We start from the raw sequence: 12,181 nt of genomic DNA, 5'->3' as shown, positions 1-12,181 counted from the left end.
ATTCCCATCAATATGTATTTCTCCACTGTGTTTATATAATGGATGGCAAATGCACAGTAGGAGGCAACCTCACCAGACTTCTGCCTGGCATGGGTTTCCTAATAGGGAAAGTCTGTTTAAGTAGAATTCTTATTTAATGGAACTACTGTAGAAAAATGAAAGGGACACATTGTTTATTTTTGTTGAGAATGGGAATGTTCCATCATTTTCATGAGGGACAGATATGAACACACTTAGAAGAATGCAATCTGCAGCTATTTTATAACAAATTGCAGGATGCTTCTTAATATTATCACATCTAGAATCCCAAGAGGAAATGTCCTACAAAAAAAGTTAATGATGCAAAACAAAGCACATTAATACTCGTTAAAGGAAACACCAGCATTGTAACACTCATTTGCTAACTGTCAAATATGAGACATATGTTAATGTAAATGTAACCAAATTTTTTTTATAACCTTTCTAAGAAATGCCTGGATTTCATAAGCCACCTGGCAGCTTGAATACTACTTTGCCTAAGCACAATCATCATAATATTTTCTACTTTTAACACCTTTGTCATTTCTCTCATTTCAATGCATTTTGGTGCTCTGCTTTCATTATCTCAAATGGGAATGATTCCGTTCTGCACAGCTGGAGACGCCATCCCCTGCTGCTAGATGGATGGACTATAGGCACTACAGTGCCAATGCCAATTTAATGCCTGGAAATACTGATGTTTGGAAACTTTTAGTGCTATTCACTTGGGGGAGCTGAATATAAAAAAATGAGAACACAACTCATAAGGGCTTCTGTCCAGCTTGAATCCTTTTAATTAACTTCTGATTGCAGTTATTTTCACATTTTAAGGCTTCCAGCACGCTGAGTGCATGCTATATTGTATTTCTGTGCCACAGAGAAATGTAATGTACATATAATGTCAAACAATCAACTGGAGTTTTTAAACACTGCAGTTATATTGAAATTAAACACCTCATGTAAATCTAGATTTGTAAAACAAATGATATACATCACATTTATATTGTACCTAAACACATTCTTGTTGTGCGCTTATTCTGTCTCTGCACTGGTTATTGATGACAAAATGCGTTTTTAAAAAAAATACAGCAATATGAAGCAATTATAAGTAGACTTGGGTTATCGTATAAAAATAACCTGCAGTATTTTAAACTGTTGCCATTAGTTTTGTTAAATTAACCACACTACAAGTCACAATCATTTGTGTCCTCAATTACAACTGTCAAAATAAATCTTTAAATGATGCTGATTTCCTCTTCTGAATTCAGAAGAGGAAGTCAACAGTTTTGATCATACTATTTAAATATGTAAAAATTTGGGGTCAGCTTAGAACATACTAGCTTATGCCTATTTTAAAATATTATTTTATAGTTTATATTGATAAAAGTATTTAAAATGAAAGCATTTTGTCGTTTATATGCAATTTCAGAGGTTTATAGACCAGAATACCTGACAATTTCCAGAATAAAAATAATAATATATAACACTACAAGACAAAGGTTGCTGTTTAGCATTTTTCACTGATCGATTTGTGTATTTTTACAAGTTTGATTTTATAGTAAGATCTTTGGAACAATAAATTCTTCTAAGGTTATGTTTGAACTTGCTTATCATTTACTATACACATGTATACAACTATTATATTTTTGATGCATCATCTGAACAAATAACATTTCTTAAGAAAAAGCTGTCCGAGGTCACTGTAGAGAAACACAGGTATAACTGTTCTAGTAACAAACCTTCTGGTTTTCCTCAATCTCTTTCCTCATCTCCTGGTTTAATGCAATTCTAGTTAGTGATCTGAAAAAAAAAAAAAAAGTATAATATTGAATTAAAATAGCTACAGTGTCTGATGGCATTCTAACATGAACCGGTTTTAGTTGAGTTTGTCCAAAGGCAAAAATTCCAAAGCCATCATCTGTCTGCTCGGATGTAAGATACATCCCCAACTCCTAAACCAGGAGTCATTGTGAAAGTGTTTAAGGGTGGACTGAATATCTGCTAGGAACTGAAAAACATATCTAGATCACATAAAATGATATTTTTAATACATTAACAAGATAAGAACATTACATTAAAATATGAAATACAGAATTTTGTTCATAATTTTCCATCAATGTGGGTGACAAATTAGGTAAATAAAAAAAATAAAAATGTAGAATTCGCAAGGCAGCAGAAGTGTAGTTGAATCTTTGATTATCTCTGTTAAAAACATATAATCAATACTGTATTACATCACCACTAAGATTGATGCTAGCCTTTTTATTGTTCAACGTTCACAAAAACATATGAAAATGGTACTCTACATGGAGATACTGTAGTTACAGTATAAAATGGCTCATTTAGGTGTAAAATTTGCACTGAACCACAGCAATTAATCTAATAGGGCCGGGCGCCCTCTATCTGTCCATCAGCTGAGCAGCACAGCCAATGCGATATGTCATGAACGCCGACGTTCACTGATATATTGCGGGTACACACTGCCCGACGGGGAGCAGACACATTGGCCGATCAATTGTCAGTGTGTACCCAGCTTTAGACTATGCACATCCAGTCTGACAAATTACTACTGTACATGACAGTGAGGGTTTTTTACAAACATTGTTTAAAGGTGCAGATCAGCACTAACTCATAGCAAACAATTAGCTTTTTATCTCTCTAGTGTAACTTCAATAATGAAACCAAATATCTAATTGGTTACTTTCATTATAAGGACAACTTGCCCTGTTTAACTACTTTAGTTAGACAGTATCCTTCTGTAATAGTTTATTACACAGAACAGCAGTTTACAATAAGCTGCATAGTAAGCACAAATGCAATTTCAAATAATTGTCTAAATAAAAGTGGCATTTACATACTGTATAGTATATATTCAGAACATGGGTGAAGTTTGTACACATGACAACACTGATATGGCTCAGCTTTTAAAAGTTGGCATCAGATATGGTTCGGGATATGTTACTTTGCACTAGATTTTACTCCTCATAGTTCTGGCACATACATGACTCACGTTTGTATACTTGGCAATAGAGAAGATTCAGTAAAAGCTCTGTCAGCATGTGTAGAACAATTGCACTGAATTGTGCACCATGGCTAAGGATTAAGTGGCATATTTGTGCTGTCTTGTGACATAGCTTTGATTAGGTTAGCAAGGAATAGAACTATTTAATTGGAAAATCATGTATGTGCCTTGTACTATTCCATGCACCAATTTATATTTCCCTAATATTTTACTTGGTCTCAAATAAGGATCAACATTGCATACAATCCCTACTCCTAAAACTCCATTCTTCTCTGCCCCCTGTCTTTCGCTTTTCCCCAGTTCAGCCTCCAACTATTTATCCCTACTCCTAGAATGCAAGCTTGCACTGGCAGGGCCCTCTTTCCACACGTTCGTCCCTAGAAACAGTCCTTGCTTCCCTCATCTCCTAGTCCTCTTCAGCGACTCTGACATAGGGGAGATGCATCAAACCTTCTAAACCAGGAGATAAAGGGCCGAATTCAATTAGGTGCGAAAAGCCGTTTTCGGCGAAAAAGTTTAGCTGGTGACATCATTTCACCAGGCAAAAACTTATCCTCGTATTCCAATTCCTAAGACTTTTCGCCGGTGCGGAAAGTCAATGCATTGGAATAGGCGAAAAAGATTTGCCTATGAAAGCTGTTGAAAAAAAGTGCAGAATTGGGGTTTTGGTGTGGAAACTTGTGGGAACCTCCCCTGCTCCCTTGGGACAGTCCCCCAAAGCTAAACTGTGTCAAAAAAAGTTTAAAAAAACCCAAAACTTAAAAACAACCCAAAAAAATTACAAAGTACAAAGTTGGGGGACAAACTAGCGAAATAGACTCCAGGGGGGTGTACCCCAAATTTGCTGGGACTATCTACTTAACCCCTGCAAAATGCTAGTCTTCACCACTTGTACAAAGACGCAAATTAGCAGCCATTGAGAGCATTTACGTACCCCAAATACCTTCAGCAGGTCTATTCAGGGGTATCTATAGTGATCCCCAATGTCAGTGCATCTTTTGGGGGGTGTCAGGTGGATTTCCCCAAATCTGACAGCACTTTGCCAGGTCCGAATTCGCTGGGTCCTGTTTTTGCTGATTTGTAATTGAATACGGGGATAAGCGGGGACGAGCGCGACACTTTTTCCGATGGAAAACCAGCGATGTCGGCAAAGTCCGGTATGCGAAAAGTACTTTTCGCACTTAATTGAATACGCCCCAAAGTCGATAAATTGCCCATAGCAACCAAACAGTTTCTAGCTGGTATTTATCTAGCACAGTCCATAAAATTACAGTTACAGTATATGGTGATTGGTTGCTATGGGACACTTCATCTCTCTTGAAGGTTTGATACATCTCCCGCTGTGTGCTCACCCTTCATTGGGAACACGCTCACTAAGGGCCTGATTCAGACCCACTCGTGAGCGGCTGTCCGCTCGCAAGTGGGTCGATGTTCTGCACTGAGCATGCGCACGACGGAGGGAGCTCAGACGTGCGCATGCGCCAGACGCGACGAGCGAAGGACTTTCCTTCGCTCGTTGTGTCTGATCAAAGGGGGCGTGCTGTCGATGTTGATTGACAGCACGCCCCCTTTGGTGGGCGTGCCGGGGGCGTGCCTCCCTGACGGGGGCGTTCCTAAGGGAACGCCTACCGTCAGAAGCCGGCCCACTGACATCACTAGTGATGTCAGTGGGAGTGATTTTGGCTCTGATAGAGCCAAAATCACTCCGGGCCTTGCGGTTGAAAACCTCAACCGCAGGCTCCGGCTCGCAGTTTCGATGGTCGCGATGGTCAAGACCATCGCGGCCATCAAACTGCAAGCTCGTATAGGCTGTGGGTGGTGACCCACAGCTATACGAGCGTCCAGGAGGACGCTCCATAGTTATGGAGGACGGCCCTCATTCAGAGCGTGCGCTCTGCTCAGAGCGTACGGCTCTGAATGATGGCCTAAGGCCCTTATTCAATTTGGAGCGAAAAGCCGGAATCGGCGAAAAGGTTTCGCCAGGCAGAAAAGTAGCGCCATACTCAATATGAAAGACTAGGCGCAATGTAATAGGCGAAAAAAAAGTTTTGCCTATGAATAGCAGGTGGAAAAATAGTGCAGAATTGGGGTTTTGGGGTGCAACGTTGCGGGAACCCCCGTGCAGCCTTCAGACAGGCCCCTAAAGGTAAACTGCATAAAAAAATTTTGAAAAACACTTAACACCTAAAAAAATCACTTTCAATTTGGGGGTGAAAAAAAAGTTGGGGGACAAAGTTAAAAACTAGCGAACTAGACTCCAGGGGGGTCCCCAAGTATGCTCCATGTGTTTTTTTCATTGCAGGGGCTTGCAGCAGGTGGATTTTTCATGATTTTTTAAATGAACTTTAGCAACTTTAAAATATGCTCACCCCCATTTTTAAGTACCCCAAATTTGCTGGGATAAATTATTTTCTGTAAAAAAAAAACAAAAAAACCCCTCCAGAATACTATTCTGCGCCACTTGTACAAAATCGCTATTTAGCAGCTATTGAGCCCGTTTAAAAACACCAAATACCTTCAGCAAGTCAAATCGGGGGTAACCATAGCTAACCCCTATGTCAGAGCATCTTTTGGGGGGTGTCAGGCTGATTTCCCCAAATCTGACATGACTTCCGCTTGTTTAAGTTTCGCTGGGTCCCGTTTTCGCGTACTTTCAAATTGAATACAGGGATACGCGGGCGAAACTTTTCCGCCTGCAAAACACGCGATGTAGGCGAAAAGTCCGGGAGGCAGAAAAGTTTCGCGGGTCCGCTCAAATTGAATACGGCTCTAAGTGCTGAACTGCTTTCCCCTCCCTGTGACTAACCTCTACTTGCCTGTAATAATACACCAGTGGAGATGTATCAAGCATTGGGGGAAATGTTTCAAGCTTTGGAGAAATATAAAATGCAGAAGTTCTCCATAGCAACCAATCATCTTATAACGGGCATTTCATAGACTGTGCTAATTAAGTGGCAGAAGCGGATTGGTCGCTTTAGAAGCAGTAGCCATGTCCTTGTCATGATGTGGCAAAGTCCCCTACTATAAATGTCCTGATTCGATGTAAAGTTGGAAAGTATGTACATGCCCTGTAAATCAGGGCACAGCCATAAAGAATTAGTAGTCTCATATAACAAGTTATTTCCAGGACAGTTCTGATTTTGGACAGAGGAAATCTGAATAATACACAGAAAGTGATATTTCAGGACTGAGAGGACATCACATTTTCTAATTCAAACAATGATAACCTTAAATATTGCAAAATGTGCCCTATAAAACTGGTCTGCAATCTCTGGTACTTTGTACTAACTAAAAATGGTTTATTGACAAAAAAATATGAACCTTACTTATCACTTTTTCTTGGGTGTGGTAATATTATATCAGTGTCATAGTCGACATGGAAAGTGATAACATTGTCATGTCGACCTAATTACATTGTCAACTTAGTGACTGCATACCCCTTTTTCTCAGTAGAGTATTCATGCAAGAACCAGAATACATTTTTATTGATAAAAAGGAATATGATTATTTCTGGTTTTACCTGATTATTATACTTCTGTAACAACTAGCAGACTGCATGAATAACTCATACCCCAATTCTATTTAGGATTCAGAGTGGCCATTTCCTCTAGGACATGCACTGTTTGCTGTATTGTCAGATTGTATCATGTACATTCTGCTCCTCAGTACAAGGCACAATGTAATACTTTGCTGCTAGTCTCTCCAGCACAGAAGTGGCTGAGTGCAAATGTCTCCCAATGCACACCTGTGAAAAGACCTTGGAGGTTGAAAGTCAAGTAGAGGTTGGGCATAAACTGAACAGAAGCAAAACACTTTCCACAACTTCCATTTCATATGGGAATGCTGGGACTGCTACACACTCAGAGTGATACAAATCATCTGTCATTTTGTGCAATCTGCTGCAGTATATTAGTGAACTTTTGTTGTGCAAGGTATTGCTGCAAGATATTGATGCCAGCAATTAATAGTGGAAAATGTATTTTATATAAAAAAAAAATGACAAAGGAGAGTAGTACTGTTACTCCTGCAACATATAACTTTATATTTGGAGAATAAAGATTTGGTGTGTTATTTGTGTCATATGATCATTTAGGAAAAGGTTAAAGAAAAAGAATTAGAATTTTTTTTTGAATGGCCAAAAAGACTAACTGTGGGCAATTTGTAATGAACTGCTGGCTGTATTTTTGCCATCACGTGCCTCTGTCTGGCCTAGGAGAAGGTATCCATTACTTATTCCTGTTACACGTACCAAACAGTAAAAACAAACACGTTCATCTGTGGATTCTATTCGGCCTTGCCTTCTGGTCATCCGGAAATAGATTAAAAAAATTCTTACTTTAAAGGTCTCGGTTTGCAGGTTTATACATCAATGGTGTCCCTGTCTTTGCACCCAGTGTGGGCAGCCGCGCGCTGGCAAATAAGGGGGCGTGGCCTCGTGGGTGGGGGCGTGGGCTCACGGCCTGAACACCCGTTTATTGTCACACCAGGGGTGCCGGAGGTGCAGGCTGCCCCCGGGGACCAGCCTGTGTGAAGTGCCGGCTCCCTCACTGTGAGAGGAGCAGAGTGCTGCACGTGATGCAGCACCCGGCTTCTGTCACTGAGGGGGAGCCAGCACTTTGGTGTCCCCCCTCGGTTGGTGACACCCCGTTGCAACCCGCACCCCCACTGTGACGCCAGTGTTATACATCAATAATCATAAAAAAGTTAATTTAAAAAAGAAAATAAAAAAATACAGTGTATTACAACAACAACAATAATAAGATATTAAAAGAATAGATAAATGGCTTCTCTGCAATGCATCACATAAGGGGAGATTCCAATGTAGGTCATGTCAGATAGTATGGTTTTAAAACACAAATGGTGTAATGAGTTTATTATTATTTTATTGATACGTCATTGTGTTCAGCATGCGCAGCCCATCATAGGGAAACTTGAAGCACATGGGCCAGTGGACTGCAAGGGGGGACATACCTTCACTAATGCAATATTACATATAGGTTGTTCCATCATATATGTAATGCATAAAAATATCAATTAGCTAATGACTGGAAAAAGATAAGTTATTACTGCAGTTAAGCTAAGTACACACTTGTACAAACCTAACTTACAATAACACGATTATGGTCCTGATGAGCATGTAGATACAGTACATGCTTCCACACCTTTAAAATCTGTCTTGCGATCCGATCTCAAAACCAAAGATTGTGACTCCATACACACACTACAGGTATCGGTGTTGTCTATAATCATTATATATATATTACATATCTAGTGTTCCTTCTAGGCTCAGCAAGGGGGCAGGACGGTTGTCGCTGGTAGGCACAGCTCTGCACTTGAAGGGGCGTGATCACTAGAAAAGGAACGGTTCCGTTAGACACGCCCCTGTTTCATCACTGTAGGGGGCGTGCCCAGCACTAACGAAAAGATGCTGGGCTGCCCCCCAGCTCTCCCCGCAGTGTGAATAGATGCCGTTTGCTTTCAATGGAAGAAATTTCTAGTTTGCAAAATTACATGAGACTTGGGGCCTTTTGTAATCATTTAATAATGTTTCCATACCAGGAAATATCTAGTGACTATGTATTAGGTCTTACTTATATGCAACGTCTTTTTATTGCTATTCTCATATGCCTACCGACCTATTTTAACCCCCCCACACTATTTTTACGTCAGTTTCATCCTTATGAAAGCTGTAAAAATACAAAGGTTTGATATTGAATACATGTTGCTTCCTTTTTTGTAACTTTGCTCACTGGTTTTGATACACTTTTTAAAAAGCGAACATGCAGCAAATCTAATGTGTAATTAGTCCCAGAGAGCAGGCCCCTGAGATTCCTTCCGTTCCATATCTCTGTTTACAGTTTACACTAGACTGGTAGTTGCTGCCTACATTTTGTAGTTTATGTATATTTATTTCATCTTTTTTCATATTGCTACATGATTGTATAATGAAAATAACTAACAGTGTTTGCAGCAACAAGAGAGAGACTAGTACATGGGCTATATGATAAAAATGGTCATTAAAAGACTTAAGCAGAAGAAGCCCAGCTTAGAGGAGAGAAGGGACAGAGATTATTGTTATATTAATGTAGGTCACGACGGCAGTATTTTTTAGAATAAGGGAATACACTCTAAATTTAAATAGAGGAAAGGTACACAAGGAAACCATTTTGGTTCGTTATCCCAGGAGTTCTGGTGGGGACTGAATGTCAAATAATGAAAATATATATTGGATGATAATATTGCTAACAAATAGATGTAGATACACCCACCCAAAAAAATCAATCATACAAAACAACAACACCCACCCCCACCCAAATAAGGGCAGACAACCGGACCTGTAAGTTCTTGTTTGCTGCCAAATTCTACATTTGCCTTGTTGTTGTAAGCTTAAACGGAAAGCAATTGAAACATTCTCTAAAGCAGAACTGCAAACGGATTGTAATAAATACACTAAAAAGAATCTGCCCATCTACTGTGCTCTTGTTCTGATAAAGGTTTAAACAAGTCTTTAGTTTATAATGCAGGGATGTCAATGAACCATGAATCTACTCTGCAACCCAATGCATACATCTGAGCACAGTGACAGAGGAGACAGCACTAAATACTATAAAGCACTCATCTTAAATCTCTACTGAACGAAGACAATTAAGGTCAAATGTAGTAAATTGAAGAACAAAAAAATGTCACCACAAAAGGTTTTACTGAGTACATTTACATTTATTGGCCTACAAAAATATTTAAGCATGAGGAATATGGGGCAGTAAAGAAAGGAGGAGACTGATTATACATGAAATGATTGTTTGCAAAAGCAGCAAAGACACAGCTCATAAAATTCTCAATTTTAACTCCATGAAATGCCAGGGTCATTTTACTGGCTCTATAAAGTATATACAGGCATTCTAAGGAAATGATCAGATTCAAATGTATCTCAGTGTAGACACATTGGTTTTGGCCCTATGAGCTGCAATATTTTCACAAATTGGCATTATGATTTTGGCAGAACATAAGATGATATGGGCATGCTACAGATGTCTCAGCCAGCGTATTAAAAACTTTGAAGTTATTGCCCAATCTAATACGTATCAGTATTCATTAGTTACACAGGCCAAGGATAAAAATGGTCCTTTAGTATAACATAGCCATGCCTGACTATACCTTCATAAATGTTTACTGAACTTGATGCGTGTATTTATTAAATAAAACATTTTTACTAGAAATACATTCAGATTACCGTACCTATATTTTCATGCATGTCCATGGAATAAGCCTGTTAGGACGTCAGGTGTCAAATGCATATTATCCAGCCTAACCCCTAACACTAAACCTAACAATGGCATATACTGTCAATTTTGTGCCTATTGTGAATGTCAAATAGTCACAATGTCGACATTATGTCCATATCGACATTGTGAATGTCAACATTTTCGCTGTCAACATCCTGACCATTTCAACTTTCTGGTGTTGACATAACGACTACTTGCCCTTCCCATTATTCTTTGACTGTGCCATAAAATATCCAGAATAACGGCTACAAGAGAATACCGGCGGTAACCACCTTAGTTATTGAGGATATTATGGATATTAGTTACAAAGGATATTATGGAGATTAGTCCGTAAATTGAGGATATTTGTCATAAAGAGTTGAGCTAAATATGGTGGAATAACCACATTGGACAACAAAACCCTTCCTTTGTGACAGCATCCGGAAATTAATCTACTCTACCAAGAAGTGTAGGGTGCCACAGTTAACACATTGCACATCCATAGGACCCAAAGAGTAGTATTGTGGCAAATAGGTCATGTCTAATGGAAGCGGCGTATCAGTTGATCTTTTTATATATGTTGTTTAAGATCTTTGAACTGCGCTCTCTGGGCGACCTGTAAAGGTTCCACTATGTCGATGTCCCAGAGGCTGACCTCTAGGCATGTTTGGGGTAAATAATGCAAGGTGAAGTGAATAATGAAATAACACAGCAGTCGGTGATTTAGGTCCCTACAAGACGCGCTGATATATATGGCTGCAAACAACTGTCACAGTTTCCAGACCACCTAGTAGGTCACATATTCCAGGTCACCCAGCAGGTGCACAGGGAGAGTTCACCAACTGTCACATTTTCCAGAGCACAAACCATGGTGATGCTTTGTAAATGGCGGATGGACATTTTGCAACATAACTCCGAAACGAAGCAACCAATTACAATATTTTTCTGCAAATCTACGGACCAAGACATTTAATTTGGTATATGATGTGCCCTGCTCAGACAACTGCATCATAGAAATAGGTTCCTCATAAGAGTCACCCTTCTGCTATTAATATATAGATTAATCGCAGTGGGAGGACACAGTTCCTGCTCTACTGAGCATGTCCAGTTCCCACAGCATGCATGGAACTGAAAGACCTATTTGAGATTTTAGTTCTGCAATTACAAAAAACACATGAAGTCTTTATAAAGAAAAAAAAAAAAAACATACATAACAAAAATATATTATAATATTAAAAAAATCAGGTGGATAGAACATCAATATTAAATACAAAAGTGTGAATAATTACATTTAAAAAGAAACAAAGTAAGCTATTACTGTATAAACTCATGATTTCAACATAGGAATTTTCACCTTTGATAAATACAGTCTACGGTATAACAAAAGGAGGGGTGATCAATTTGTAGGATTTGTGCAATTACAAAGGGGCTTTTTATTTTTTAAACAAAGATCTTGGGTGAGAGGACTTTAAAACTTGCTTTCACTGCCACCACATCCGTTCCAAACATCAATAAATTATATTTATTAGTATCTTCTGTTTTATCTCAGTATTCAAAAATTGTGTAGCATTTAGTCAAGCAGCAAAACATATATTCAGTATGTTACTTTCTCAAGAAATGCAGATCAGGATTTTAGAAAGACAAATTATTTTCGGTTGGTAAGTTTCTTTCAGCATTGAGGGTCACAGGAAAATAAACAACAGATTTGTTACTGTAGTTTGGAACTGTATGCAGTTTGGAACTACTGTATGATCTGTTATGAGACTACCAGTGGCAAAGGTCAATTTGGATCAAAAGATCACCTAAATAGTGAAGAACCTTCTCCATGAATTACTTGCATGTTAAACAGCAGTGCATTACTAGATAAACAATATGACTA

General features: G+C 38.9%; 1 protein-coding gene across 4 annotated transcripts in view; it reads right to left on the bottom strand.

Annotated features, from left to right (window-relative positions):
* Positions 1-12,181, bottom strand: part of UGGT2 (UDP-glucose glycoprotein glucosyltransferase 2) — a 428,047-nt gene that overhangs the window by 318,601 nt on the left and 97,265 nt on the right. For all 4 annotated transcript variants that reach the window (XM_088458942.1, XM_088458958.1, XM_088458949.1 and 1 more), the window contains exon 10: positions 1,758-1,818. In XM_088458942.1, coding sequence (XP_088315068.1) covers positions 1,758-1,818 — 61 coding nt within the window. The remainder of the gene's footprint in view (positions 1-1,757; positions 1,819-12,181) is intronic.

This window comes from Taudactylus pleione, unplaced genomic scaffold (genome assembly GCF_031769625.1).
Source record: "Taudactylus pleione unplaced genomic scaffold, aTauple2 ptg000041l, whole genome shotgun sequence".
Classification (NCBI taxonomy): domain Eukaryota; kingdom Metazoa; phylum Chordata; class Amphibia; order Anura; family Myobatrachidae; genus Taudactylus; species Taudactylus pleione.
This window is presented reverse-complemented; position numbering and strand designations above follow the sequence as displayed.